The following is a 22,381-nucleotide window of genomic DNA, read 5'->3' as shown; positions in this document are numbered from 1 at the left end:
CTGGCCCTGATGGATATGGGCAGAACCCTGGCTAATAAATGCAGGATTGATTTAAACAAGCAGAAGAGAGAGCAGGGGGAGCACAGCAGTCCCACCCAGGAAAGCCCTGCTGAACTCACAGCGACCACCTTGGAATGGGAGGAGAGCCAAGTCCTGGAATGGTCTTTGGATCTGAGTCAGGAGGGACACCAGCACTAAACCAAGACTAGAAATCTCTCCTGATCCCACCTTTCACAGCCCCAGGGCTGCAGGGATTTGAGCCACACGTGGCTGGCTGCAGCACTGCTCCTCTTGGAGCCCCTGGAGGAGCCACGGGAGCTCCTGAGATTTGGTGCTCCTGGGGACACACCCCAGCCCCAGCTGCCCTGGCTGTGCTCACCCCAGCAGGGACCCCAAGAGTGCCACAGCCATCCCAGAAGCAGCTGAGCAGCTCCTGGGCCATCCCAGAGCCCAGCAGCACTCACAGGGAGCTCCACATCCCCAGAGATTCCCCCCACGCTGCTTCTGCCCGATGGCACAAGAATACAGTTGTGTGGTTTGCCTCTTTCTTTTCACAATCGAAGACCAAACATTTCCCTGAGGAGTCCCTGAAGGTCCCCGAGCACCATCCCTCCCTGCAGTGGAACTGCCCAGGAGGGTAATTCCTCATCATGGAGGGAGCACCAGGACCACGCTCTGTCTGCCCCTGTCTGCACAATATTCATGTAGAAAATAACAGATTGCCTCCAGTCAATACTGCCCTGGCTCCTCCATCCATCAGCCCCCTCCACTTGATAAAAGTCCTTCCATGTCACGTTTGCCCAGCCTGATGAGATCACAGCCCCTCTTCCCAGTGGGAGTGATGGGGTGGGATGTGTAAGTGCCCAATAAATCACCCCCAGATCAAAGAGCTGAGATCCTCTGGGTGCCAGGGAGGCACAGCCAACATCAGAAATACAATAACTTAATTAATTGCTGCAAGATTTTTGCCTCCTTGAGACAGGTTGAGTGTAACTGGTCACACCCTGGAAGGCCCAGCACCTGCATTCCTGGGGGATCCAGCCCCTCCTGGCTGCTCCCATCCCTGTCCCAGGCACGGCCCAGCACCAAGGAGCTCCCTCAGCCAAGAAAGGGAAGCCACAATCCACGAATGTGAGCTCAGGAAAACCCCCCAGCACCCAGAACCCTCTGCTTTACAGACACCTGGTTCCAGCACCTTTAATCCTTTCTGTCAGCCCTGCAAGATCAGGCATCAGCATCTCTGAACCTCCTGTTCTAATTAGGACAGCAGATCTCTGGTGCTCACCTCCCCAGCAGCTTCAAAGGAGCCCTGGCAGGCACTGAAGTGTTTGTGCTGTGGGTGAGTGGCCCTTGTAAAACAGAAACCACAACGAACACACCACGGCAGGCTTTCATACCAGTGTGCAGCCATTAGCAAGTGGATTTGGGCTAAAATCCCCCGGGTTCAGCTTCGGGCAGCTCCCAGGGCGGAGCTGTGGGGAGCAGGGGGTGTTCCCACAGCCTGCAGGCACTCAGGGAGCCTGGGGTGCCTGGGCCCCCTGCCCTCCCCACAGGGCCCCCCACACACCCCGGGGTGCCAAGGGCCTGGGGGGCACTGCCAGGGGAGCCTGGGCACACAGACAGGGCCAGGAAAGGACAGGGGCAGGGATCCTGCCCAGGGATCCTGCCCAGGGATCCTGCCCAGGGATCCTGCCCAGGGATCCTGCCCAGAGATCCTGCCCAGGGATCCTGCCCAGGGATCCTGCCCAGGGATCCTGCCCAGGGATCCTGCCCAGGGACCCTGCCCAGGGATCCTGCCCAGAGATCCTGCCCAGAGATCCTGCCCAGAGATCCTGCCCAGGGATCCTGCCCAGGGATCCTGCCCAGGGATCCTGCCCAGGGATGCTGCCCAGGGATCCTGCCCAGAGTTCCTGCCCAGGGATCCTGCCCAGGGATGCTGCCCAGGGATCCTGCCCAGGTGTGATGCCCAGGGATCCTGCCCAGGGATCCTGCCCAGGGATCCTGCCCAGGGACCCTGCCCAGGGACCCTGCCCAGGGATCCTGCCCAGGGGTGCTGCCCAGGGATCCTGCCCAGGGGTGCTGCCCAGGGATCCTGCCCTGGGATCCTGCCCAGGGATCCTGCCCAGAGTTCCTGCCCAGAGATCCTGCCCAGGGATCCTGCCCTGGGATCCTGCCCAGGGGTGCTGCCCAGAGATCCTGCCCAGGGATCCTGCCCAGGGATCCTGCCCAGGGATCCTGCCCAGGGGTGCTGCCCTCCTGGAGCTGAAAGGAGGGTTGGTTTGGGAGGCTTTCCCATGGACACAGACCCCATGATTTAGTATTCAGTTCTTAGTATCCAGTATTTAGCAGCTAGTATCCAGTATTTGGTATCTAGTATTTAGTATCCAGTATTTAGTATCGAGTATTTAATATTTAGTGTCCAGTATTTAACATTTAGTGTCCAGTATCCAGTATTTAGCATTTAGTATTGAGTATTTAATATTTAGTGTCCAGTATTTAACATTTAGTGTCCAGTAGTCAGTATTTAGTATCCATTTTCCAGTATTTGGTGTCCAGCATCCAGAACTGCTCCTCAGCAGGTTCCTGCAGCCCTGGGAGGTTCCTCCCCTGCTCCCAGCTCAGCCCTGGGCAGGGCTGGTCCTCCCCCAGCTCCGGCAGGTCTGGCCCAGCTGGGAGCAGCTCTGAGCCCAGGACACAGCCCAGGACACAGCCCTGGCTCAGGCTGAAATCCCAAAAGCTGATTAAGACTTAGCCTGGCTATTTTTTGCTTCTCTGTGAGGAGAGGCTGAGCACTTTCTCCCCTTGCAGCCACGGCTACAGGGCAAGGGGACAGAAAAATGGGTTTGTACCAATATCACCAGGTCCCTGCACTTGGGGACTGGGAGGGCAGACCCCCCTAACCCCCCCTGCTCTCTGTGCAGCAAGCAGGGGTCACAGAAAGTAAAAAAGCCAGAAACCAGAGAGAAAAAGAAAGTAAAAGCCTCCACTCCATTTTCTCACACAGCCTATCCTGTCCTCCACAATTCCATTTCTGTGCTGCTGTCCCAGCACAGCTTTGCCAAAGGTTGGCTGCAGTGAACTCCCTCTCTGAGCACAATTCACCTTCTCCTCATCATCTGCATCTCAGAGCAGATTTCAATAAAATCCTGTGGCCACAGAGCTTCACCTCCTTGTCCCTGCTCTGCCCTAGGGCAACATGAAGAATTAAAAACAAACAAACAGACAAACAAACAAACAAAAACCCTGAAACACACAAATCCAAAAACAAACTCAGAAAAAAATCTTCCTGGGGGAATCATTTAACTGGAAATCCCAGTACTTTCCAAACATCTCTTCTGGGTTCCCCTCCATGCTGGTCTCTCCCAGCTCCAGCACCCTTGGCCAAGTTAACCTTTGGAAAGGTTCTTTTATTGATCTGCTGCTCCACAGACATTTACATTTCTTGGAGGGAGGGAGAGGCAGGGAAGAAAATTAAATTACTTTGCTCAGTGATCTTAATTATCTGAAATAATTATCTTCAGTCAATTCTCAAAAAAGAACTCTCTGGAGAGCAGTGTGTTTTAGTTTGGATAAAGCAAAAGGAGCTGAGTCCAAAGGAACACATTTTGTAACTTATTTAGGAATACCCAGTTAACCCTCTGGGCGAGGAATCCAACCAGAGCTCCTCCATTACACTCCGTTATTAAAATCCATTTGTGGGGAGGCACAAGAGGAGGGGTCTAGGGCAGCTCCCCGTGCCTGGAAGGGTCATTGGAGCCAAGACTGGAAGGAGAGCAGGGACTGAGCACGCAGGGCTGGCACGCCTCTTTGGGGCTGTGGGGGCATTTCTGTGACTGCTGTGGGACTGCTGGAGAGGTCAGGCTGAGGCACTCCTGCAGCCTCCCTGAGGGCCCCTCCTGTGAGTGAAAGGAATATTTCAGAGCTCAGTGGCAGTGTGGGTTCTGAGCAGCCCGGGATGGGAGGCAAACCCCCAAAGCTGGGATGGTCCCACCCCAGGAGCTCCTCTGCTGACCTCCCTGGTGCCGAGTTCAGCCCACCTTGCCAGCCCCCGAGGTGCTTCGTGGCCTCAAAAGCAGGCTGGTGTTGGAGGGTTCAATCAAAGCAAACAAACTGCTAAAAATAAATCGGTATCCCATCTGTTGCCAGGCAGGGAATGCAGCCCCAGCAGTCGGGGAGGGGGATGAAAGGCTGCAATAAACACCTTGAAATGGATATCTGAGAAATTCTGTGGCCTCAGGAAATCGGTCTGGTTTTCTCTTCCTTCTCTTTTAATTGGTTTTTCCTGAGGGGAAGAGCGAGGGTGGGTCTGTGCAGCAGGGGCAGAGGAGCAAACAACCACCGAGGCTCCGAGCTGGTTCATGTTCCAGTGAACTTGTGCTGACAAAGAGGATTTCATGGGCAGGAGGTGCTGCAGGGGGCTGGGGCTGAGCCCAGGGCCAGGCCAGGCCCTGCAGGGTCCCCACAGATCCCAGGAAAGCCTCCCTTGTCCTCCCCACTGCCAAAGCCATCCCGTGCCCAATCCTCTGCTCGGGGAGGAAACATCCTGCAGCCAGGCCGAGGTTTGTGGGCTGGCACAAACTCCACTCTGGCTGCAGCAGGAGTCAGCCCTGGGAGCTCCAGTTCCCCCAGGGAGAGGCAGAGCAACCAAAACCTGTGAAGGGTTTGAGCAGAGAGAGCAGCACAGGGTCCTCTCCCCACCCTGAGCCTCCCCAGGGGCACCACATGAAGTTTTGCTCTTCAGGGATGCATAATTAACCCCTTGAGTAAACATCTATTCAAACCTGCATAATTAGCACCGAGTTTTTCCAAAGGCTCCTGAAAGGCCCTTTTAGGTCCCTAATTGGCTTTCCCTTGGTCAGCTCTGGGTCTGAGCTGTCAGCACAGGAGGGGCTCTGCTGGCAGGGACTGTGAGGCTGCAGCTCCACACGGCATGGCCGAGGCTGCCCATCAGCCTCTCCTCTGGGGCTCTCGGAGCAAACCTGGCTCAGCTGGGAGGAATGCAGCCCCAAAGCCCCAAAGCCTGGCTGGGGGGTCAGTTCTTTGGGCTGGGGTGGGATGTGTCCCACGTTTGTATGGAAATGATGGAGATCCAAGAGATGGATGGAATTATTTAGGGACAGATAATGAAGCTGTGCAGTAAATGTGCCACTGAACAGGGTAATTAACAGTAATGCTCATCAGCAGCTAATTACATGATTCTTTGCCATTTTTGAAGGGATGGTTACCATGTGGTCTCCAGGACCAGAATTCCCAGGTTAAGGAGAACGTGCAGAACCCGAGACTGAGTTCCTTGGGTAGCTCATTCACCAATTTATCCCCTGAAGGTCAAAATCAAATCTGGAGAAAGAGCAGCTCTTTCCCATTGGGGCGATGACGGCTCAGAGGATCCAGAGCCACCTCAGCTCATTCCCACGGTGCCATGGATGCAGGAGCATCCCTGCTTTGGGGACAGAGAAGAGCAGACAGCGCTCCCCGGCTGAGAGGAATTGTTGAAATGCGCTTTATTTCCAGGAGTTCTGCCACAGGAACTCCCCCGGCCAGCGGCTCAGCCTCCCAAGGGCATCACTCGTGTTCTCCCGGCTTGGCTTTAGGCAGAGCCGCTCCTGCCGGCTCCCCGGGCTGCGGCAGCTCCATGGGCTGTGCTGCAGTGCTCTCTGCTGGCCCAGCGCAGCTCCCGGCCTGCCCCGGCTCGGCTCGGCTCGGCTCGGCTCGGCTGGCCGGACCCCGCACACCCCCGCAGATCGCTCTGGGTCAGGAAAGCCCTGCAGGGACATGGAGCCCAGCTCACCCAGCCCTGCCCCCGCCCCCGGGGACCCGTGTCCCCAAGGGCCACCCCGGACTGCCCCCGGCTGGCGAGCCCTGGCTCAGGCTGCAGGACAGTGCCAGCCCTGCCCTGGCTTGGCTGGCTGTGCTTGCATTCAGGGTGTCCTGGCTCCAGTCCTGCCCCTGGCCCCCCGGGCACGGGGGTCCCGTTCCCCTCTCACTGAGGGTTTGGGAGGGAAGGATATTGAAGATCATCGATTTCCAACCTTCCCTGTCCCAGGTGCTCCCAGCCCTGTCCAGGCTGGCCTTGGGCACTGCCAGGGATCCAGGGGCAGCCCCAGCTGCTCTGGGCACCTGTGCCAGGGCCTGCCCACCCTGCCAGGGAACAATTCCCTCCCAACATCCACTCCAAATCTTCCCTCTTTTAGTTAAAACCAATCCTCCTTGTCCTCTCCCCAGCTGCCTCTGTAGGAAGTCCCTCTCCATCTTTTTCAGGAGATGTTTTTTCTCTCCTCCCGGCGTGTTCCAGGTGCTGCTCCCCGGGGCTGGCCACAGCAGCACCTTCCCCCCGTGCAGAGGGGCTGCTGTGCTGCACATTTGCTGTTTCCCTGCCACCCCCTCAGGGTGATTCACAGCCAGCAGTGCAGCTTTCCCTGCTCCTGGGTGAGAGCTGCTATTTCAGCTCCCGCTCAGCACAGCTCCCTGAGCAGCCTCCTGCTGTCCCAATTTCCAGCAGGCAGGGTCAGGAGCCCCCACCTCCATCAGCCCTGCCCAGCAGAGCCCTCGGGGAGCTCTTCCCCTCACTCCTGCAGGTTGTTGCTGTTTCCTCTGGCTGTTTCTGAAGGCTGAGCTCTGAGCTCCGGGGTGTGGGAATGCTGCAGGTGAACAGCTCTGCTCCCCTCCGTGTTCCCAGGAGTGTTTCTCCCTCCTCTGACTCCTGGCCAGCCCCAGCAGGGCCCTGCTGCCGTGGGGCTCTGCCTGTGGGTTTGTGACACGTTTGTGACACGTTTGCAGTGGGCTCTGCAGGGGCAAGGCAAGGCAGCACAGCCACCTCCCCCCACAGCTCCTGGGGCTGGCACGTCAGAGCTTCCCTTTGTGCTCCTCACCTCTGCCTCGAGCTCCTCCAAACCATCCCAGGATGGCTGGGAACCCCAATAAACCCCCCAAAAAACTCTAATAATCCCCCCCAAAAAACCCTAATAACCCCCCTAAAAAACCCTAATAACCCCCCCAAAAAACCCTAATAACCCCCCCAAAATAAACCTAAATAAACTCCTCTAATAAACCCCCTAATAAACCAAATAACCCCCCCTTATAAACCCAATAAACCCCCTAAAAAACCCCAATAAACACCCAAATAAACCCAGTAAACCCCCAATAGAGCCTCTCACACCACTCTGGCTCTGGTGCCTCCCCTGCAGTGGGACTGGCTCCCCCTCACTCCACAGGTGAGGCCTTAGGTGACTTTCAAGGTAAAATCCATGGAAATTCCACCCAGCTAAAGGGAACCTGCACTAAAGGGACCCTGCACGTTCAGAGGCACATCCAGGAATCCTGACCAAAACCCCTGGGGAGTTCCCAGGGATGGAACCCACAGCAAAGACAGGAGCAGCACCCCGGAGCCTCTGCCTTGGAACCAAGCTCCTGAGGGAAAATATGCCCAGAAAATGAATGTGATTTTCAAGTATTGCCTCAGAGCTGATTTATTCCTGACATAAAACTAAACTCCACGATGATATGGACTTTTTCCATGCATTATTCTAGATGGCAGTGTAAATCAACTGAGAATGCAGTCAGTAAAGTTGTTATTGCCAGCTCTAAAATCCCACACCTAGAAAAGATTCAAAGAATTATTAATATTTCCTCTCTTCATATGGGCTGTGCTTGAGCAGGCACTCACAGGGAGGATTCGAAAGTCAAAACAGAGCCATGGTTTGGGGTGAAAGAGCCCCAAATTCGGGGCATGGAGATTGACCTCTGCCCCATGACTGTTCTGCAGGGTTTGTGCCATTCCGAGCCGCTGAGGAGCATCCCCTGCCCGGCTGGAGCTCCTGCCGGGACAGCCAGGGCAGTGCCACGGCAGTGCCAGCCCATGCCAAGGCAGTGGGGGCGGTTTCCAAGCCCCGAGGAGCCGCTGGGGTGAGGAAGGCAGCCTGGGGTTGCCTCGGGGATGTCTCAGCGCCGGCAGGAGCGGCTGCTGCACGCCCAGCTCCAGCCCTGAGCCTGGTGGCACCGGGCTCCAGCCCTGCCGCACTGTCCCCGTGCCCCTGGTGACTCCCTGGTTACCATCTCGGCTCCATCTCCTCCTCCTCCTCCTCCTCCTCCTCCTCCTCCTCCTCCTCCTCCTCCTCCCGGCTCTAATCCCCGCAGACGGCGCCGAGCGCGAGCAGCCGACAGGAGCAGCTCTGTCTCTGCTGACTTGGGTAAGCAAAATCTTCTTTCCTTCCGAGCCGTTTGCTGCTCCTGCTCTCTCGGTGAAGCAGGTGGGGTCCCCGCTCACCTGCTTTGCTTTAAATTGGTTTTATCTCGCAGCAGGGAAACACCAGAGCACTCTTCCTCTGTGCTATCCCCCAGCACTCGTGTTGTGTTCAGGATTTCATAGAAAGCTGTCTCTGACATTTTCCATCCAGAGTATTGTGGGGATCTGGGATGTCTCCAGTGAAAATGGAGATTTCCAAGTGTTCCCAAGTTGGAATGGATGGTGTGGTGGGGGGATCCAGAGCTTTGATGTGGGTTTGTTTTTAATGGCGAGCTCGTGGCTTCAGTTTCTTGTTCTTTTGTCCCTGAACACAGAGGCTGCCCTGGCACTTCATTCATTCATTCATTCATTCATTTATTCATTCACATGCAGATTTGCTTGCTTTGCTGTATTTTTTTTTTTTTTTTAATCAAAGCCCTTTGAATTTGTATTCCCCTTTTTTTCCTATAAACTTCTAATTCCAAAGGCAGAGCCCTGAAAGCTGCATGTCTGCTCCCCCTGCACATGGAAGTTTGTCACGAGACCATTAATCATGACTTACAATCGTTCTGCTAATGCAGAGCATCCATTCAGGAGCAGGGCTGGCTGCAGATGGATTTGTGCCTGTGGATGGGGAAGCAGACCCCATTTCCTCAGAAAGATTTAAGCAAGGTCATCATAACAGCCCTTGCACCCTGAGCAGTGTGCTGCTGGGTCAGCCAGAGCAGAGCAGAGGTTGGCCCAGGCTGTAGGAGAGCCCAGAGGTCAGACACTGGTATCACATTCTTTGGAGTCTCCTGCCCAGGACAGAAACTCAGGCGCAGCCCTGCGTGCTGCTGTGTTTGCTATGGGGGGGAAGGGGGAAGCTCCACAAACCAAAGCTGTGTTCTGCTCTTCCCTCTCAGCTCCAGAGGGTCTCACCTGCATCACTTGATGAGCTCTTCCCTCCCAGCTCCAGAGGGTCTCACCTGCATCACTTGATGAGCTTTTCCCTCTCAGCTCCAGGGGGTCTCACCTGCATTTCTTGATGAGCTCTTCCCTCCCAGCTCCAGAGGGTCTCACCTGTTTCACTTGATGAGCTCTTCCCTCTCAGCTCCAGAGGGTCTCACCTGCATTTCATAATGAGCTCTTCCCTCTCAGCTCCAGAGGGTCTCACCTGCATTTCTTGATGAGCTTTTCAATCTCATTATGCAACCGTGGCACACGGAGTGCTCGCACTGCCAGGAGGTGAACGGGCACAAGGGCACCGCAGCCCACTGTGGGATCAGGGGTTAAAATATTGGGAATTAGTTAAAGAATTATTTGAAATCATGTGAATTCCAGTGCCCCTGGGTGCCCTCTGTGTGCATGCCAGGGCTGGGGCTGGGATCTGTCCCCAGGCCCAGCTGGACGGGGTCGGGGTGGAGCTGGCAGGGAGGGAGGGCACGGCAGGGCTGGGGTGTGCAGGTGGGCACAGAGCAGGGCAGGGAATCTGCCAGTCCCAGCACCAGGGGCTTGCCCAGCTTCTGCCGTGGTCCCACTGCTGTGGGAAGTTTCTCCAGCTGAGGGAGTCCATCCACAAAGCCAGGGCTGGGCACTGGGAAGGGCACAGGGTGCCCAGAGCAGCTGTGGCTGCCCCTGGATCCCTGGCAGTGCCCAAGGCCAGGCTGGAGCAGCCTGGGGCGGTGGGAGGTGTCCCTGCCATGGCAGGGGTGGGGTTGGATGGACTTTGAGGTCCCTTCACACCCAAACAAGTCTGGGGTTTGGGGATTGTTGCACAGAACTTGAATAAATAACAAAAGACCAACAACAAATTCATCAAACATTGCATTGTGACCAAGTGCTGCGAGGTGCAACAGGTGATTCAGGCAGAGGGAGACAAAGGGGAGCTCCCAGGGAATCCCCATTCTCCTGAGCCCATGATCCTGGCTGGGCTGAGAGGCCCCTGGGTCCTGCACCCAGCCCTGGGCAAACTCCTGCCCTGGTGCCAGAGAGGAGAATCCCGGGAAGGATGGGATCCAGCAGGAGCAGAGCGGGCAAGTGTCCATCTCCTGAGCCCTGCTGGGATCAAGGATGGTTTGGGGACCTCAAAGGCCATTCCCCTGCACCCCCTGCCCTGGCAGCTTTCCACCTCAGGAGCTCAAACATTCCATCCTTTGCTCCCAGAACAGCACGGAGGTGAGGGCAGGCAGGAGGGGATTGCTGCTGATGGCACAGGGAAACTGAGCAAGGAGGAGATCAGCCCCACGTGTGGGGAGTGAGAGCTGCTCCTGCAGCCTGTCCCCAGCACCGGCTGCCTCACCCCAGGGACAGCAGGAGCAGCTCTGACACGGGCACATGATCCACAGGGAGTGAGCAAAACATGACCCTGCCTTCCCCTGGGAGCAAAACTCCCTCTAAAATAGGGAACTTGTTGGATTCACAAGGAATCAAACACCAAAATACTCCGGGAATGGAGCTGAAATGAGCCAGGATTGAGCCCCTGGCCTTGGATGGGCCAAATTCTCAGGAGTGAGTGCCCATCACCCCCTGTCCCCAGGGCTGGGGACAGCCACCTCTGCCCAGTGCAGGAGGGTCTCTCTGCCCCGTTCCCTCTGTCCCATGAGCTGCTCCCAACCAGGACGTGCTTCAGCACAGGAGCCCAAAATGCCACTCGTCCCCAGGGCCAGGCTGACCTACTTGGGCTTTTTATTCTCTTTTTTCACCTCGTATTCTCTGGCTGGCAGCAGCCAGGGAGAGGAATGGAGAGCTCCTCTCAGTTTCCCCTGTCACTCAGCACCACCCTGCCAGCTCTGATATTTATTTGGAGTGGATAAAACTCACCTGCCATCACCAGCTGAATGGCTCTGCCAGCAAATTCTCTTTCTGTGATATCCCAGATCTCTACATTTGGGATGGGCAAATGACAGCAAAGAAAACATTATTTAGGGACTCAAAATAATTGGCTGAAAGTTTTCTGCTGATTGATCAGCATTTTTGGGAAGGATTTTTGACCTTCCCTGATTTCAAACAGCAAGATAAGGCCGGGCTCTAGAAGGAGCTGATTTCTGTGAGTCACACAGGCATCAGAAACCAAGAGGTAAATAAAGGTCAAGCTCATGAGGCCTTCGGTGATTTTATGGACTGAAGGCTTCAACTGTTTACAATTGAGTCAATTTTGGTTTCAATAATGTTAAATTAACCTTTAAAAATTGTGTCAAGGAGCTGAAAACCCTGCAAACCTGCTAATTAAGGAGATAAAGTAGGTTCAGGAGGAATCCAATATCTAAGCAGTCTCTCATGGAAAAAGACCTTTCAGCTTCTTCTCTGCTTGAATACTTCTGCCTTTTCCAAAGGGATAAAAAACATCCAGGAGAGCTTTTCTTTGTCTTCTGAAGGCTCAGCTGTGTCCCACAGCCCTTGGCTCCCTGCCTGCCCTGGGCAGGGGATCCTCCCCACACCCAGGGATGCTCCCTGCTGCCCAGGGATGTTCCCCACTCCCAGGGATGCTCCCCACACCCAGGGATGCTCCCCACTCCCAGGGATGCTCCCCACTCCCAGGGATGCTCCCCACACCCAGGGATCCTCCCCACACCCAGGGATGCTCCCCACTCCCAGGGATGCTCCCCACACCCAGGGATGCTCCCCACTCCCAGGGATGCTCCCTGCTGCCCAGGGTCACTTTTATATCGATTTTCCCTTGTCTCCAGGTCCCTGTCTCAGGTCCCGGTGTCCCTCCAGTCCCCAGACCCGATCTCATAAGGAGTCCTAAGGGGTTTGGGGGGCATTTCCCAGGCTTTGGCCAGCTCTGATCCCTGCTGTGACTGGGGAGTGCTGGGCTCCCAGCAAACACAGACTGCCAGTGACCTCTCCTCCTCCTCCTCCTCTTCCTCCCAGTGTTCCTGCTTCCACTCTGGAGGAGATGGGGCGCAAGGAGGAGGAAGGCAGCGGCTCCTGGAAGAAGCAGACCAGCAACATCCGCAAAACCTTCATCTTCATGGAGGCCCTGGGCTCGTGAGTACCAGCAGGAGCAGAGGCTGCTGTCCCTGTGTCCCTGGGCAGGAGCAGCCCCAGCCCCAGCTCCCCAGGCCCTCCTGGTCCTGCCCAATGTCCCCAGGCCCTCCTGGCCCTGGTCAGTGTCCTGGGTCCCTCCTGGCCCTGGTCAGTGTCCTGGGTCCCTCCTGGCCCTGGTCAGTGTCCTGGGTCCCTCCTGGCCCTGGTCAGTGTCCCAGGGACCTCCTGGCCCTGGTCAGTGTCCTGGGTCCCTCCTGGCCCTGGTCAGTGTCCTGTGTCCCTCCTGGCCCTGGTCAGTGTCCTGGGTCCCTCCTGGCCCTGGTCAGTGTCCCAGGGACCTCCTGGCCCTGGTCAGTGTCCCAGGGACCCTCCTGGCCCTGGTCAGTGCCCTGGGTCCCTCCTGGCCCTGGTCAGTGTCCTGGGTCCCTCCTGGCCCTGGTCAGTGTCCCAGGGACCCTCCTGGCCCTGGTCAGTGTCCCAGGGACCCTCCTGGCCCTGGTCAGTGTCCCAGGGACCCTCCTGGCCCTGGTCAGTGTCCCAGGGACCCTCCTGGCCCTGGTCAGTGTCCTGTGTCCCTCCTGGCCCTGGTCAGTGTCCTGGGTCCCTCCTGGCCCTGGTCAGTGTCCTGGGTCCCTCCTGGCCCTGGTCAGTGTCCCAGGGTCCCTCCTGGCCCTGGTCAGTGTCCTGGGTCCCTCCTGGCCCTAGTCAGTGTCCTGGGTCCCTCCTGGCCCTGGTCAGTGTCCTGTGTCCCTCCTGGCCCTGGTCAGTGTCCCAGGGACCCTCCTGGCCCTGGTCAGTGTCCTGGGTCCCTCCTGGCCCTGGTCAGTGTCCCAGGCCTGCCAGGAGCAGGTGAGGGGTGCCCAGGGTGCTGCTGCTGCTGCTCCCACTCCTGGCTCACCCTTCCCAAAGAGCAGCAGAGCCCCCAGCCCCAGGCACAGCCCCAGGTGCCCCTGCCCTCCCTGCAGCCCCCTGACCCCCAGGGAGCCTCTCCTGCAGGGAAGGTCCTTGCCCCACTCCTGCTGCTGCAAGGTCAGGGGCTGGCACAGCAGAGCACGACAATAACAAGTTGTATATTTAGCTCAGGAGCCCTGACTCAGTTGGGGAATGAAACAAAAACAAGGATGTTGGAGTTGTACAATCCTTCCCTGTGCGTTAACAGCTTCATTTGCCTATTCATGGGGATGAGACAACAAAACATTTCCAAGGTTGTGGGGGAGGAATTGAATTACCTCCACCAGCAAGTTCTGTCATGGACAAATTTTCTGTGACTTCCGAGCCCACGAGAAAGCTCCCAAAGAAGCAGCTCCTCCAAATTCTGTGCCTTGTCAGCCTCAGAGATTAATGGAATTATCCAGCAGCTTTCGCTAAGGGAATGAGGTTAGAAAAACTTTGTTCTCTCCTAGCCCACTTGTTGATTCATCATTTTTAATAAGGAGCATAATTATTATAAACTGTTTGGGACAGAGATGTAGAACAGATGCCCCAGCAGCTGATTTGTAGGTTGTTCATTTCCTACTATTGCTTTAATAGGAAAATTTAGCATTAGAAATTGGGATTTTTCCCACGTGCATCGCTTCAGCTCTCTGAAGAATTGAAATGAAGATCTGGGACTTAAAACCACCTCAAAGTTGTTTTCACTTTCCCCCGGGCTCCACAGCACTGCCCTTCCTTGCCCTGAGACTCACAGCAAGTCCCACTTAAGGCCCCCAGTTAAGGAGCTGCATGGTTAAGGTTTGATGAGGATTAGTGAGGACTGGCCCAGTGTCACTGTCACTGCCCCAGCCGCGTGCTCAGCCCCAGGACAAAGCTGGATTGGGGGTTTTAGGCAGGTTATAAATACCTGCTGCTGCTGGGGGGGCAGACACTGTCACTTTGTCCCCGAGGGGACACAGGGACAGCAGCCTCTGCAGGCAGGAGAACAAGCAGAGGCTGAATTTAAAGATTAACTGGGCTTCTCCTGCTGCTTTGCATTTTGGACCTGCAGAATGCAGGGTGGCACAACCCAAACTGCAGCTCCCTCCTGGACAGTGCAGAATTAACATTTTCTCTACAGAAAAAACGTGGGGTTTTATTCCCACTGCATAACCTTGCCTTGGACACCCTGAGTTTGGGGCTGCTCCAGTTCGGTTCCAGCTTTAGAACCAGCATCCACATGAAGCTCCACCACAGTGCTTCCTGTGCTGTTTCCCTTCTCTGCCAGTCCCTCCCGTGCCCAGAAGCACTGAAATGCAGCTTCTCCCCCTCTCTGCAGAGGTGCCTTCTCAGAAGTTTTCCTGGTGAAGCAGAAAAGCACTGGCAAGCTCTTTGCTCTGAAATGCATCAAGAAGTCTCCTCTCAACAGGGACAGCAGCCTGGAGAATGAAATAGCAGTGCTGAAAAAGTGAGTGTGACAGTCCAAGGAGCATTCCTGATGTGCTGGGGGCTTTAAATAAAGGGTCTGGCTCCCACTGATGGGGGCTGGGGCTCCAAAAGGAATTGGATGGATATCAGTGATCCTCTGCCATGCAGGGGAGGGACAGCAGCCCCAGAAGCCCCAGTGACCTCTCCCTGGTGATTAAAGCAAGATGACTGCTGGATTTTCCCCCTTCTGCCCTTGCCAGGATTTGTTTCTGACCCCCATTTCCCTTGCAGGATAAAGCACGAAAACATCGTGACTCTGGAGGATATTTATGAGAGCACAACCCACTTCTACCTGGTCATGCAGCTGTGAGTGCCACAGAGCCCTTTCTTTGGGGCCACACAGAGGGACAGGGCAGGAGCAGGGGGATGTGTGGGACTCCAGCACCAACCTGGAAACTGCCTGTGGCCCCTTGGCCCATCCCCATCCTAACAGCAACCTCCTGAACCACAATTTGGTTCTATTTATGCAAATTCATTCCTGACAGTTTAGCAGGGCAGAGACAGAAGCATTTCTAATTAAAGCTGTGCCACGCAGGGTTTCTAGAAATGGAATGGGCACGGTGTCAGCTGCAGGGAACAGCTCTGAGCACCTTGCTGCTGCTGCTGGGCTGCAGGTTTAGTACAGAACAAAACCCCAACCCCCTAGCCACTTGTGGGGGGAGCCTGAGGCAGAGCTGGGTACCTGGTGCCAGCCCCAGCAGGGCTCACCTCAAAGCTCCCCCAAGTGCCCAGGTGTACCAGCAACCCCCACTGGCAGCCTGGCACTGCACCCAGCAGCAGCCACAGCCTCAGCCTCCCAAAAACTGCTGAGGAAGGAGCAGAAACTCAGCTGAGCTCACACAAAAGCTTTGTTTGTGTTTATTCCAGCCCTTTTCTGTCCACAGGGTGTCGGGGGGAGAGCTGTTTGACAGGATCCTGGAGCGGGGCGTGTACACCGAGAAGGACGCGAGCCTGGTGATCCACCAGGTGCTGACAGCTGTCAAATACCTGCACGAGAACGGCATCGTGCACCGGGACCTGAAGGTGAGCCCTGCCTCTGCCTGTGCCTGTGCCTGACTGCTCTGCCTGTGCCACCTCCCTGCCCTGCCTGTGCCACCCCTCCTGCTCCTCTGTCACTGTCACTTTTTATGAAAACCCCTTCGCCAGGATTTTTCCCCTGAGAACCCTCAGAAAAGAAATGTAAACCATAATTATTTGATTGTTTGGAATGTGGTTTGGAGGTTGCTCACCAACAGGTGTATTTTTGATTGGTTTTATATGAATGGTTTTTAATTAATGATTAATTCTAGTTTAGCTGTGTTGGGACTCTGATCAGTCACAAGTTTTTTATTATCATTTTTTTTTAGCTTTCTGATTTTTCCCCGTTTTTTTAGTACAGTTTTAGTATTTAATATTATAAAATAATGATTCCACCTTCTGAGAACTTAGAGTCAAGTCTCATCTCTCAGCTCGTCCAACACCACAATTGGTAACCACACTCCTCTTTGCCATTTCCTGCCCCAAACGTGTCCCCAGCCTGAGAACCTGCTGTACCTCACCCCCGAGGAGAACTCCAAAATCATGATCACGGATTTCGGCCTGTCGAAAATGGAGCAGAACGGGATCATGTCCACGGCCTGTGGGACCCCAGGATACGTGGGTGAGCTGGGGCAGGACTGGGCTTGTGCTGGTGGAGCTCCTGAGGAAAGGCTTGTGCACATCCAGGACATGCCTGGCAGAGGGAAAGAAACACACCAGTCTGTTGGTAACAACACGGGCTCACAGATGCACTGCACAGACCCTGTGAACGAGTGCAGGGACTGAAAAATCTCAATGGTTCAAAATGCAAAGAAAAGGGTCATTTTAAGAGCAATATATTTATTGAAACAATTTATAAAAATTACTTTAATGCAATGGGATTTTGTTTAATTCCCACCAGACTGCACTGGCTGGATGCAGCTCTGTGGTCAAACCTCAGCATGCAGGCAGAGATTGTCTGTGGTTCTTTCTATATAATGGCATAAAAAAGATCCAAAAACCACAGAGCAATTCAGCTGGGAGATGGGGCTGCTCCTGGCTGAGACTCCTGCTTCCCCCAGTGCTGGATAACCCTCTGTTGCTCAGAGCTGCCCTTTGCTTTGCTGTCCTGCAGCCCCCGAGGTGCTGGCCCAGAAGCCCTACAGCAAAGCCGTGGACTGCTGGTCCATCGGGGTCATCACCTACATCCTGTGAGTACCTGCAGGCAGCACAGCCTGCTCCTCTTCCTTGGCCCTGCCTTTGGGAACTGCTCCTCTTCCTTGGCCCTGCCTTTGGGAACTCTCTCTTTTTCCTTGGCCCTGGCTTGGGGAACTGCTCCTCTTCCTTTGCCCTGCCTTTGGGAACTGCTCCTCTTCCTTGGCCCTGCCTTTGGGAACTGCTCCTCTTCCTTTGCCCTGGCTTAGGGAACTGCTCCTTTTCCTTAGCCCTGCCTTTGGGAACTCTCTCCTTTTCCTTGGCCCTGGCTCGGGGAACTGCTCCTTTTCCTTAGCCCTGCCTTTGGGAACTGCTCCTTTTCCTTGGCCCTGCCTTTGGGAACTGCTCCTCTTCCTTTGCCCTGGCTCAGGGAACTGCTCCTCTTCCTTGGCCCTGCCTTGGGGAACTGCTCCTTTTCCTTAGCCCTGCCTTTGGGAACTCTCTCCTTTTCCTTAGCCCTAGCTCGGGGAACTGCTCCTTCTCCTTAGCCCTGGCTCAGGGAACTGCTCCTCTTCCTTGGCTCTGCCTTTGGGAACTGCTCCTCTTCCTTGGCCCTGGCTTAGGGAACTCCCCTGGGCTCTGCAGAGCAGGGGTGAGGCCAGACCTGCCCTTTCTCTGTGGAGCACAGCACCGAATTCCTCCCAAATGCAGACATTAAAGGGATGTGGGGAGTCGAGCACGGGAGAGGAGATGAAAGGAATCCCATTTGCTCTGGCTGTGCCTCATCCTCTGCTTTGTTTTTCTCCAGTTCCCTACAAATACCATTCCATCTTCCCGAGGACTTTTTGTTTCGTTTCCTCCCACACTCTCAGCTCGGTACCAGCTGTGGCTTTGTCCTCTCCGCTGCTGCAGTGGAGTTTTTAACTCTTTTTTAACTCTTTTGTGCAGCCTTGCTGATCCCCTGAGCAGAGAGGGACAGAGGAGGGGGCGGAGCACCCTTGTGACACCTTGTCACCGCTGTCACTCCTCCCTGTGGAGCAGCCTGTGCCCACTCTGAGCTGGCACTGTGTCTCTGCTCTGCTCCAGGCTCTGTGGGTACCCTCCTTTCTACGAGGAAACCGAGTCCAAACTCTTTGAGAAGATCAAGGAAGGCTACTACGAGTTCGAGTCTCCGTTTTGGGACGATATCTCCGAGTCAGGTAATGAAGGGATGGCCCTGGATCAGCTTTGAGGCTCCTTCCAACCCAAACCATTCTGGGATTCTGTAAGAAGGGAAACTCTGCTGGTTTTTCCCCATTTTTTTCCTCTGTCCTGTCAGCCACCACTTCACCAGCCCAAGCTGCTCGTGGAGCTCACTGCAGGCAGCATCCTCACGGCTTATTTCAACATCAATCTTTTATACAAACAAACAAACCTAGCAGGGGGTGTGCTGGGGTTTAATAACAAACATCACAATCCTTCCTGCAAGAAAAACAAAGGGAAAAAAAGGGGAGAGATATAAGAGCTCTTCAGGGCAACTTCTCAATCTGCTCAGTTTTCACTTCATGGTTTCTAGAGTTATTTTTTAGGTGAATAATTCAACTCCAATTCACACAATTTAAGAGTGAAGTTTGGTACATCCAGAGTTGATATTTTTTCATCTGGAGCCTGTCACTGTAAGAATCTTCCTTTACTGGAGTAATTGCAGAATCATTAAGGTTGGAAAAGATCTCCAAGTCCAGCCTTTGGCTGAATCCCACCACACCACATCACCAAGTGCCACCTCTCAATTTTTGAGCCCTTCAGGGACAGTGACTCCACCAGTGCCCTGGCCAGCCCCTTCCAGTGCCTGACCCCTCTTTCAGTGAGGGAATATTTCCCAAAATCCCGCCTGAACCTCCCCGGTGCAGCAACACAAACCCCTTCTCCTGGGGGCTGACCTCTGTGCTGCTCACCCAGCAGCATTCCCCACGTTCTGTCGGGATCAGCTCTGGAGGAAGGAGGCAATAACCCCTCTCTGCTTTCCCCTTTCCCAAACAGCCAAGGACTTCATCCGGCACCTCCTGGAGAAGAACCCGAGCGCGAGGTTCACCTGCGAGGAGGCCCTGCGGCACCCGTGGTGAGCTGGGGGTGCCCAGGGGGTCCTGCAGCCCCCAGGTGTCCCTGAGTGTGCTCGCTGGGCTCCGTGGGAGCAGGGAACAGGAGTGTCCCCGCAGCAGGAGTGTCCCCCACCCCGTCATTAACGTCATTGTCGTCACCGCCTCCCCCGCGCAGGGCTGGCTCATTCTGGTGTGCACAGAAAGCAAACCATGAATAATTAAAGATGCAATTTGTGCATATTTGCCTCCACAAACAGAGGCAGAGGAGAAATCCCACCCTGAGCTTTCCCAGGCTTTGAAGTGTGTGTTTGTGTTACATTTTGTTGCTGTTTTTCCTTTGGGTTTAATTATTGCTGATTGAACGTACAAAGCAGTTCAGTGCTTGCAGAATGTGGAATGCCTTACAAATGCCATCTGCCTACGAGCCCGTTTTCTTCTCTTCCATCTGCAGGATTAATGGAAATACAGCCCTTCACCGTGACATCTACCCATCTGTCAGTGCTCAGATCCAGAAAAACTTTGCAAAGAGCAAATGGAGGGTAAGTGGCTGCTGCTGGAGCCCAGAGCCATCTCACCAACACCACCAGTTGCTGCCACCTTCAACTGGGGGGTGAGCACCCAGAACCTGGCATCCTCCAAAGCTGGGATTGCCTGCAGTCGATGTGTTTGCAGCAATATTCCCTGCTGCAGAGTGAGATTCACCCCAAACATGGAGCAGCAGGGGCCTCCCCAGCAGAGCAGAGGGCAGGGGGTCATCTCCCTGCTTTCCTCGGCTCCAACGCAGCTTGCAGCCGATGGAAGGTGGTGTTTGTGGGTTTGTGGCAGGAATGTGCCCATCCCAAACAGCCAGTGCTGACAGCACTGGTGTCACCCGGGGGGGACATCCTGTCCTGGCACTGCCAGCTGCTCACTGGGGCTTTTGTCTCCCTCCCCAGCAAGCCTTCAACGCCGCGGCCGTCGTGCACCACATGAAGAAGCTGCACATGAGTGGCCACGGTGGGGCTGAGGGCTCTGTCCCTGCCCCAGAGACCTCCGAGCCCCCCAGGCCCAGCAGCCCCACGGGGACCCCCCCGCCAGCAGCACCAAGTGACGACAAGGACACAACTCAGGCCCCCTCTCAGCGGCACCCAAACCCACCCAAACCCCCTCAGCCCCAGCAGGAGATGGGAATGGGGGAGGAAAAGCTGCCAAGCCTCCTGGAGGAGGAACCCCTGTCCAGGGAGAGGAGCCTGGCCCTGCTGGACACCCCCAGCCCCCTAGAGGAGGGACCCCTGCTTGGGGACAGCAGCCTGGCCCTGCCACACACCCCCAGCCCCCCAGAGGAGGGACCCCTGCCTGGGGACAGCAGCCTGGCCCTGCCTGACAGCCACAGCCCCCCGGGCAGGAGCGCCTGTGGCTGCAGCCCCTCCTGTGTGGGCCATGAGAAGACAAAGGCCTCCTCCTGCTCCGAGACAGTGCTGCTGAAAAAGTCTTCAAAATCCCAGTAGGTATCCAGGTCCTTCCCATGAACTTCCAGCAAATGTGATGGGAATGGAGATGCCTGGCACAGGGGCTGTGGGCAGGTGGGGGGAGAAGGGGAGGGATGAGCCAGTGCTTTGTTTGGCTGGAAGCTGTGCCCAGCCCAGGCTCTGCTGGGTGTCTGCACAGGTGAGCAGGGTGCCCAGGCTGGGTGGCACAGCTCCCATGGGCTGGAGCACACTGGAGTTCCACAGGAGTTACCAGTGGCTCAAGCTGCTGGCACTGAGACCAGACCCTGCCTTGGCTGCAGGGACTGCACCCAGCCCTGCTCTGACAGCTGATGTTCTGTACATTGACACCACAATTCCCCTACAGAAGGATCCTAAATAATTGCAATTTCTCTTCTTTCTGTTCCCTTTCACCCATTCCCTAGCAGTCATTTCAAGTCAGAGGTTCTCGTTCCAGTGAAAACCAGTAAACACTCGTCTCACTGTGGCACTGGGCAAACTGGAGTTTGTTTGATCATGTGATGGAGGCAGCCACGTGGTCAGAGGTGAGTGCCCTGCAATCCAATCTTCAGCTGCTCTTAATTAATCCAGTTAGGGCAGGCAAAAGGGAAAGGCACAAATAGCACCGTGACTGTACCTGAAATAAACAAACCCAGGGTTTTTCAAGAGAAAAAGCCTTTCTCCAAGCACCTCTCCAGCCGTGACTCAGCTCTCAGCTTCCACCAGGGCCAGGCCCCTGACTCACAATCCAGCTTTTACATCCCAACGAGGCTGACCAGGGACGTGAGAGAGGGAGCCAAGCTTGGGTTTGTCACACCAAACTCTGCACTGGTTTCAAGCAATTCATGGGAAAAACACCCATGCAAACCTGTCCCTCAGCCAGGTCTCAGCTGGGGCCGTGAGCAAAGGGCTGCCAAGAGCTGCAGCTCCAGGGCTCAGCACAGGCAGCTCCCCTCTTTCCCGGGTTTGGCCCAGGCAGGCTTGAGTGTCTCAGTGAGCAGAGCCCAGAGAGGCTCATTTTGTGAAGCAGAGTAAAACAGTGCAGGTTGGATCCTGTTTGACCACAGCTTGGCTCAGTCCTGTCATCATTTGCACGGCTTTGTGTGTGAGCAGTGAGCTTTGCTCTGAGCAATGTCCCAGAGGTGAGCTCCTGCTGGCACAGCTCTCCTCAAAAGCGACATCAAGAGAGCTCCCTCCTGTCATGTCCTGTGCCAGTCTCTGCTGATGAGGTTGTTTGATCAGGACTGCGAAGCACAGCCGATTAACAGCACAGACAAACGCGGCCACTGCAGGCTCCAGAGGGGCCCATTCCAGCCATCAGTGCTGTGACAGCCCTTTGTGACAGCCACAAAGGGACCCGAGCTGTCCCTGCCCCACCGCGGCTCATTAGCAGCACGTTCTGCAGGGAAGCAAAGCCCAGTCCTCACCTGGAATTCTCTCTCTTGCAGGACCAGAAGGGCTCTTTGACTCTTTTCTGCACTTCAGAGCCGGCAGTGGGAGCAGAAAGGAGGCTCTGCCCTGCCAGCAGCTCTGGAGAGCAGTGACCTGCTGGGGCCAGGGGCACAGCAGTGCCAGGATCCATCCCTGCAGTCAGCTCGGGGTGTTTCTGGATCATTCCAGCCGGGAGGAGGCGAGTGAAGGTCTGAGGCTCCTGCTCCCACACCCAGTGTACATTCTCTTAGGGCATCATCAGCTTCTGTTTCCTGCCCCCTGTTTAGCTGTCAATGCACCACTGCCCTGCACAGCATCAGCCCCACAAACCAAAGCCATGCAGAGCTTCCCTCCTGGGGCAGCTCCCTTGTTTTTACAGCCCTCACCCTCTCCTCTCCTGGGCCTTGGTTAGTCCAGGCTTTGGCACTCTGGAGTTCAGCTGCCCAGGCTGCCCAGCCCTCAGTGCAGCTCAACAGGAGGGAGAACCTGCTAGAAACCTCCCTGTGTGTGACAATGCCACAGCAAGGTCTGAGCTCCCCTTCCAAGGCTGTAATTGCACAATGAACACTTGCTGAATAAAGCTGAGATTTGTTTTGTAAAGTGCCTCATGGTTATTCATAGAAATCTGACATGGAAATGGTCTGCAAAGTCCCTCCTAAAGC

General features: G+C 55.5%; 1 protein-coding gene across 1 annotated transcript; it reads left to right on the top strand.

The window, feature by feature from the left end:
- Positions 1-8,078: 8,078 nt before the first annotated feature.
- Positions 8,079-22,319, top strand: CAMK1G (calcium/calmodulin dependent protein kinase IG). Its single transcript, XM_059867632.1, has 13 exons — positions 8,079-8,186; positions 12,077-12,193; positions 14,445-14,573; positions 14,825-14,899; positions 15,478-15,616; positions 16,109-16,232; positions 16,725-16,800; positions 17,831-17,943; positions 18,764-18,842; positions 19,274-19,361; positions 19,758-20,305; positions 20,717-20,833; positions 21,737-22,319. Exons 2-12 carry the CDS (start codon positions 12,102-12,104, stop codon positions 20,808-20,810), a joined length of 1,557 nt encoding a protein of 518 aa, XP_059723615.1. The 5' UTR covers positions 8,079-8,186; positions 12,077-12,101; the 3' UTR covers positions 20,811-20,833; positions 21,737-22,319.
- The last annotated feature ends 62 nt before the right edge of the window (positions 22,320-22,381 follow it).

Source organism: Haemorhous mexicanus, chromosome 25 (assembly GCF_027477595.1).
Source record: "Haemorhous mexicanus isolate bHaeMex1 chromosome 25, bHaeMex1.pri, whole genome shotgun sequence".
In the NCBI taxonomy this organism is placed as follows: domain Eukaryota; kingdom Metazoa; phylum Chordata; class Aves; order Passeriformes; family Fringillidae; genus Haemorhous; species Haemorhous mexicanus.
Note: the sequence above shows the minus strand (reverse complement) of the source record. Positions and strands in the feature narration are given on the sequence as shown.